This window comes from Bufo gargarizans, chromosome 11 (assembly GCF_014858855.1).
Source record: "Bufo gargarizans isolate SCDJY-AF-19 chromosome 11, ASM1485885v1, whole genome shotgun sequence".
In the NCBI taxonomy this organism is placed as follows: domain Eukaryota; kingdom Metazoa; phylum Chordata; class Amphibia; order Anura; family Bufonidae; genus Bufo; species Bufo gargarizans.
In genome coordinates, this window is record NC_058090.1 from 96,950,454 (window position 1) to 96,959,518 (window position 9,065).

At 37.9% G+C, this 9,065-nt stretch overlaps 1 protein-coding gene across 1 annotated transcript in view; it reads right to left on the minus strand.

Annotated features, from left to right (window-relative positions):
* Positions 1–7,056, minus strand: part of NTRK1 (neurotrophic receptor tyrosine kinase 1) — a 67,465-nt gene extending 60,409 nt beyond the window's left edge. Inside the window, exon 1 of the mRNA XM_044271428.1 lies at positions 6,815–7,056. Coding sequence (XP_044127363.1) covers positions 6,815–7,056 — 242 coding nt within the window. The remainder of the gene's footprint in view (positions 1–6,814) is intronic.
* Between the last annotated feature and the right edge of the window lie 2,009 nt (positions 7,057–9,065).

Here is a 9,065-nt window from a genome sequence, read left to right on the forward strand (position 1 = left end):
AGATAGATATGAGATAGATAGATATGAGATAGATAGATATGAGATAGATAGATATGAGATAGAGAGATAGATAGATATGAGATAGATAGAGAGATAGATAGATAGATAGATAGATATGAGATAGATATGATAGATATGAGATAGATAGATATGAGATAGATAGATAGATAGATAGATAGATAGATGAGATAGAGATAGATAGAGATAGATAGAGATATGAGATAGATAGATAGATAGGAGATAGATAGATAGATAGATAGATATGAGATAGATAGATAGATAGATAGAGATAGATAGATAGATAGATATGAGATAGATAGATAGATAGATAGGAGATAGATAGTAGATATGAGATAGATAGATATAGGAGATAGATAGATAATATATGAGATAGATAGATAGATAGTAGATAGATAGATAGTAGATAGATATGAGATAGATAGATAGGAGATAGATAGATAATAGATAGATAGGAGATAGATAGATAGATATGAGATAGATAGATAGGAGATAGATATGAGATAGATAGATATGAGATAGATAGATAGATATGAGATAGATAGATAGATATGAGATAGATAGATAGATAAATAGATAGATAGATATGAGATAGATAGATAGATAGATATGAGATAGATAGATAGATATGAGATAGATATGAGATAGATAGATAGATAGATAGATATGAGATAGATAGATAGATAGGAGATAGATAGATAGATAGATATGAGATAGATATGAGATAGATAGATAGATAGATATTAGATAGATAGATAGATAGATAGATATGAGATAGATAGATAGATAGATATGAGATAGATAGATAGATAGGAGATAGATAGATAGATAGATATGAGATAGATAGATATGAGATAGATAGGAGATAGATAGATAGATATGAGATAGATAGGAGATAGATAGATAGATAGATAGATAGATATGAGATAGATAGATAGGAGATAGATAGATAGATAGATAGATAGATAGATATGAGATAGATAGATAGATAGATAGATATGAGATAGATAGATATGAGATAGATAGATAGATATGAGATAGATAGATAGATAGATAGATAGATATGAGATAGATAGATAGATAGATAGATAGATAGATATGAGATAGATAGATAATAGATAGATAGATAGATAGATAGATAGATATGAGATAGATAGATATGAGATAGATAGATAGATAGACATCAGATAGACAGATAGATAGATATGAGATAGATAGATATGAGATAGATAGATAGATAGATAGATAGATAGATAGGAGATAGATAGATAGATATGAGATAGATAGATAGATAGATAGACATCAGATAGACAGATAGATAGATAGATATGAGATAGATAGATAGATAGGAGATAGATAGATAGATAGATATGAGATAGATAGATATGAGATAGATATGAGATAGATAGATAGATAGATAGATATGAGATAGATAGATAGATAGGAGATAGATAGATAGATAGATATGAGATAGATATGAGATAGATAGATAGATAGATATTAGATAGATAGATAGATAGATAGATAGATATGAGATAGATAGGAGATAGATAGATAGATAGATATGAGATAGATAGATAGATAGATAGATAGATATGAGATAGATATGAGATAGATAGATAGGAGATAGATAGATAGATATGAGATAGATAGGAGATAGATAGATAGATAGATAGATATGAGATAGATAGATAGGAGATAGATAGATAGATAGATAGATAGATAGATATGAGATAGATAGATAGATAGATATGAGATAGATAGATATGAGATAGATAGATAGATATGAGATAGATAGATAGATAGATAGATATGAGATAGATAGATAGATAGATAGATAGATATGAGATAGATAGATAATAGATAGATAGATAGATAGATAGATAGATAGATATGAGATAGATAGATATGAGATAGATAGATAGATAGATAGACATCAGATAGACAGATAGATAGATATGAGATAGATAGATATGAGATAGATAGATAGATAGATAGATAGATAGATAGATAGATAGGAGATAGATAGATAGATAGATATGAGATAGATAGATAGATAGATAGATAGATAGATAGACATCAGATAGACAGATAGATAGATATGAGATAGATAGATATGAGATAGATAGATAGATAGATAGATAGATAGATAGATAGGAGATAGATAGATAGATAGATATGAGATAGATAGATAGATAGATAATAGATAGATAGATATGAGATAGATAGATATGAGATAGATAGATATGAGATAGATAGATAATAGATAGATAGATAGATAGGAGATAGATAGATATGAGATAGATAGATAATAGATAGATAGATAGATAGATAGATAGATAGATATGAGATAGATAGATATGAGATAGATAGATAGATATGAGATAGATAGATAGATATGAGATAGATAGATAGATAGATAGATAGATATGAGATAGATAGATAGATAGATAGACATCAGATAGATAGATATACGCCGCGGACTCCTATACACTGACCCCGGGTGTGTCCCCATTTCTCAGCCCCCGTTTCCCACAAGCTTTGGATTTAGACCTGACAGTAAAGCTTCATTGGTTGATAGGAGATAGATTGTACCTGTTGCGTCCCCCCCACTTCCTCACAGATTGCAAGCTCTTGGGAGCCGGCCCTCGCCCCCAGCCTATCACTTGTATATTACCCTGTAACTTTGTGATGTCCATTGTTTTGTACATGAACCCTCTGGATATGTACAGCGCTATATAAATGGATGCTATTATCATTATTGGATAGACGGGTATGAGATGGACAGGGGCAGATATGAAGATATTTCTGACTATATCTCCAGTCTGATACTCCTTACATATATACATCATTACAATAAATAAATAGTTCTCTCAGCGGATATTTCCGGAGAACCCGGCTGGATCGCTGCCGCTGTATGACGCCCAGCGCCGCTGCTTCTATTCAGCCCCAACTGTTGTGGAGCGACCCTCGAGTGCTCCTGTAGTACACAAACACTGCACCTCGGGGGGCAATCCATCAGAGCGGGCGAGTGCCGGAACTCCCTCTCAAGACAGCCCATTAATAAGTCAGGCGCAGCAGGGGGGCATTGTCATTAGGGGGGGGGGGGGTGCCACTAAATGCACGGAACATTAGAATAAACTGCATCTGATGGGATCATTATCACAAGTATTCCAGTTCATTCATAACAATCCAAATCTATTGTCCCCAAACATACTTTGTATTCAAATACTTGAAACTGCATCTGTGATAAAAGATAGATAAAGATAGACAGCAGTGAGGGAGACTGACTGATCTCTGCCCAGACGTCACCTCCATGGAGGAGGAGGAGGACACAACGGCCACAGCAGCACAATGTATTACTGCCTGCCATAGAGAGGAGCCTGATATACCATGGACACCCCCCAACCCTACCCAATTATTTCCCACTTGCTTTGGCAATGCTAAAATGTATTTAGTCCTGCCAATAAAGCTGATTTGATTTAGATAGATAGATATGAGATAGATAGATATGAGATAGATAGGAGATAGATAGATAGAAATGAGATAGATAGATAGATAGATAGATAGATAGATAGATATGAGATAGATATGAGATAGATAGATAGATAGATAGATAGATAGGAGATAGATAGGAGATAGATATGAGATAGATAGATAGGAGATAGATAGATAGATAGATAGATAGGAGATAGATAGATAGATAGATAGATAGATAGATAGATAGATATGAGATAGATAGATAGGAGATAGATAGATAGATAGATAGATAGATATGAGATAGATAGATAGGAGATAGATAGATAGATAGATAGATAGATAGATAGATAGATAGATAGGAGATAGATAGATAGATAGATAGATAGATAGATATGAGATAGATAGATAGATAGATAGATAGATAGATATGAGATAGATAGATAGATAGATAGACATCAGATAGATAGATATACGCCGCGGACTCCTATACACTGACCCCGGGTGTGTCCCCATTTCTCAGCCCCCGTTTCCCACAAGCTTTGGATTTAGACCTGACAGTAAAGCTTCATTGGTTGATAGGAGATAGATTGTACCTGTTGTGTCCCCCCCACTTCCTCACAGATTGCAAGCTCTTGGGAGCCGGCCCTCGCCCCCAGCCTATCACTTGTATATTACCCTGTAACTTTGTGATGTCCATTGTTTTGTACATGAACCCTCTGGATATGTACAGCGCTATATAAATGGATGCTATTATCATTATTGGATAGACGGGTATGAGATGGACAGGGGCAGATATGAAGATATTTCTGACTATATCTCCAGTCTGATACTCCTTACATATATACATCATTACAATAAATAAATAGTTCTCTCAGCGGATATTTCCGGAGAACCCGGCTGGATCGCTGCCGCTGTATGACGCCCAGCGCCGCTGCTTCTATTCAGCCCCAACTGTTGTGGAGCGACCCTCGAGTGCTCCTGTAGTACACAAACACTGCACCTCGGGGGGCAATCCATCAGAGCGGGCGAGTGCCGGAACTCCCTCTCAAGACAGCCCATTAATAAGTCAGGCGCAGCAGGGGGGCATTGTCATTAGGGGGGGGGGGGGTGCCACTAAATGCACAGAACATTAGAATAAACTGCATCTGATGGGATCATTATCACAAGTATTCCAGTTCATTCATAACAATCCAAATCTATTGTCCCCAAACATACTTTGTATTCAAATACTTGAAACTGCATCTGTGATAAAAGATAGATAAAGATAGACAGCAGTGAGGGAGACTGACTGATCTCTGTCCAGACGTCACCTCCATGGAGGAGGAGGAGGAGAACACAGCGGCCACAGCAGCACAATGTATCACTGCCTGCCATAGAGAGGAGCCTGATGTACCATGGACATCCCCCAACCCTACCCAATTATTTCCCACTTGCTTTGGCAATGCTAAAATGTATTTAGTCCTGCCAATAAAGCTGATTTCATTTAGATAGATAGATATGAGATAGATATGAGATAGATAGATAGATATGAGATAGATAGATAGATAGGAGATAGATATGAGATAGATAGATAGATAGATAGGAGATAGATATGAGATAGATAGATAGATAGATAGATAGGAGATAGATAGAAATGAGATAGATAGATAGATAGATAGATAGGAGATAGATAGATATGAGATAGATAGATAGATAGATAGATAGGAGATAGATATGAGATAGATAGATATGAGATAGATAGATAGATATGAGATAGATAGATAGATAGATATGAGATAGATAGAAATGAGATAGATAGATAGATAGATAGATAGATAGATAGGAGATAGATAGATAGGAGATAGATAGATATGAGATAGATATGAGACAGATAGATAGATAGATAGATAGATAGATATGAGATAGATAGATAGATAGATAGATAGATAGATAGGAGATAGATATGAGATAGATAGATAGATAGATAGATATGAGATAGATAGATAGATAGATAGATATGAGATAGATAGATAGATAGATAGATAGATAGATAGGAGATAGATAGATATGAGATAGATAGATAGATAGATAGATAGATATGGGATAGATAGATAGATAGATAGGAGATAGATAGATATGAGATAGATAGATATGAGATAGATAGATAGATAGATAGATAGATAGATAGATATGGGATAGATAGATAGATATGAGATAGATATGAGATAGATAGATAGATAGATAGATAGATAGATAGATAGATAGGAGATAGATATGAGATAGATAGATAGATAGATAGGAGATAGATAGATAGATATGAGATAGATAATAGATATGATAGATATGAGATAGATATGAGATAGATAGATATGAGATAGATAGATAGATATGAGATAGATAATAGATATGATAGATATGAGATAGATAGATATGAGATAGATAGATAGATAGATAGATAGATAGATATGGGATAGATAGATAGATATGAGATAGATATGAGATAGATATGAGATAGATAGATATGAGATAGATAGATAGATATGAGATAGATAGATAGATATGAGATAGATAGATAGATAGATAGATAGATAGATAGATATGAGATAGATAGATATGAGATAGATAGATATGAGATAGATAGATAGATAGATAGATAGATATGAGATAGATAGATATGAGATAGATAGATAGATATGAGATAGATAATAGATATGATAGATATGAGATAGATAGATATGAGATAGATATGAGATAGATAGATAGATATGAGATAGATAGATAGATAGATAGATAGATAGATAGATATGAGATAGATAGATAGATAGATAGATATGAGATAGATAGATAGATAGATAGATAGATAGATAGATATGGGATAGATAGATAGATAGATAGGAGATAGATAGATAGATAGATAGATCTCATATAAAAATTTCTGTGTCTATTGTTTGTTACTATTGCTATATTTTTTTCGGTCTGATCTGATCCAGCAGAATTGCAGGTATTAGGACGTACAAACTATATACAGTAGTTTAAAGAGGCGCCCAGTTGAGGACCTATCAAGTTGGTTAAACTGAGTCTCTGTTCTGGGTTTGTACATTATCTATCTATCTGATATCTATCTATTCATCTCCTTTCCAGTCTATCTATATAGGTGTCTATGTTTCTATCTCTCACTGCTTTGATTGCGAGCTCTTTGGCTCAGTCTTCGGATCTGGTCTCTGTACCACCAGTCTTCCCCGTCTCACTTGTTTTCAGGCTCAAGAACAAAGTTTAGACAGAACCTTCCACAGAACCCCCTTCTCCCTCTAGAAGTTCAGTAAGACAATACACTCACGCTTCCGTGATGTTCTCCACGTCTCTGAAGAGCGAGATGTTGCTGATAGTGTTGGGCTCCAAGCACTGCATCAGGGTCCCGTAACACCTGCAGAACTCCGGACAAGAGGTCACCGCACCCGACAGAAGGAAGACCATGAGGCCCGCCAGGATCCAGGAGGTGGGACATTGCACGACCATCTCCACAACCGTCGTAGAATCCACATGGGATCTCAGGCGGTGGCTTCTGTGCAAAGCCCCCATCTTCCAGGAGGTCCCCACCAGCACTTCACTGCTGGTCCTGGAAGATCATAGCTGTGAGCTCATCTAGCACTACTAGTGAAGTGATGCTACTGCCCCTCCTTGTGAAGACTCCTCTCATCAAAGGCATCAGCCTGGGATAGGGAGGGGCTGTGCAACTCTCATCATCCCCCTGGACACACAGCTCGCTGATGGCCACATTAATAAACACTTAGAGACACCAATAAAAATGTCCACACACCATATTTATCCCTCAGCCACCTACCAGGCGGACCCTCCTTAATTCAGCTCAGGATCGGGGGGGGGGGGGGGACATTTTTTCCCCAGGATTAGGCAGAAACTCATGGAAGAAAACTAAGACTTTAGAACCTGAGAATTACCTGAGGAAGGAGGGGAGGCTGAGAGAAGAGCACATGCCGGGACTTACCTGCAGGGGACAGTGCTGCTGAGCTGTGTATCTAAGCTTATCGTGAGTGATACTGTCTGCTGAGCTGTGTATCTAATCCTATCCTGTGTGATACTGCCTGCTGAGCTGTGTATCTAATCCTATCATGTGTGATACTGTCTGCTGAGCTGTGTATCTAATCCTATCCTGTGTGATACTGTCTGCTGGGCTATGTATCTAATCCAGTCCTGTGTGATACTGTCTGCTGAGCTGTGTATCTAATCCTGTCCTGTGTCATACTGACTGCTGAGCTATGTATCTAATCCTATCCTGTGTGATACTATCTGCTGAGCTATGTATCTAATCCCCTCCTGTGTGATACTGTCTGCTGAGCTGTGTATCTAATCCTATCCTGTGTGATACTGTCTGCTGAGCTATGTATCTAATCCTATCCTGTGTGATACTGTCTGCTGAGCTATGTATCTAATCCTATCCTGTGTGATACTGTCTGCTGAGCTGTGTATCTAATCCTATCCTGTGTGATACTGTCTGCTGAGCTGTGTATCTAAGCTTATCGTGAGTGATACTGTCTGCTAAGCTGGTGTATCTAATCCTATCATGTGTGATACTGTCTGCTGAGCTGTGTATCTAATCCTATCCTGTGTGATACTGTCTGCTGAGCTGTGTATCTAAGCTTATCGTGAGTGATACTGTCTGTTAAGCTGGTGTATCTAATCCTATCATGTGTGATACTGTCTGGAGAGGGTTAAAGCTCTGCACTGCAATGTCCCATAGACTGCATTGCTTTGGGGAGACCTCTCACTGCTCCCACCTTTCCCGTTGCAGTTGGTAACTCATTCAAAGAAATCCATCTTTACTCCTAGAGCAGGAATGTGGAGACCCATTCCCACATAATACCGCCATACAGCGCCCAGATCATACTGCCACACAGAATCCAAAGACCTGGAGGAGTCAGTCAAACTACCTACTATTGGAAATAGTGGAGTCTTATATGGGGACTGCTTACAAGGTGTCTTGTTAGATGGTTGGGATGACCATGCCATGAAAGGTGAGGCATAAAGGAATTGTATGAGGACAGACATGGCTGCTTTCTTCTAGAAACAGCATCCCCCTTGCCCTCAGGCAGGGTCGTCTTTAATATTGATTGGACCCTGGGTAAGAGGGAGAACACAAGTGCCGCTGCTGCATTCATGGGTCCACACTTTATTAACTAAGTAGCAGGACATGTAGGGCATACATGGGGGATGTCCCTGCACTTACTATTATTTCTGTGTGCTGCTCCGTTGTTCTGCTGTGGCCCCCGTTACATTCTCCCGCGCTGTATGCTAAGTAACAGCATCGGAACACCAGGGAGGAAACATCTGCTTCTCTCCCTGGGCGTTCCTTCTCCCTGGCTGTAGCGCTGTCCAATCGCAGCGCAGAACGTCACAGCCAGAGAGAAGGTGAGATTTCTTTTCTCCAAGCCAGGGAGAAGGAACGCCCAGGGAAAAAAGCTGATGTCTCCTCCCTGGTGTTCCGATGCTGTTACTTAGCATACAGCGCGGGAGAATGTAACGGGGGCCACAGCGGTGCTACGGAGCGGCGCCCAGAAACAATAGTAAGTGCA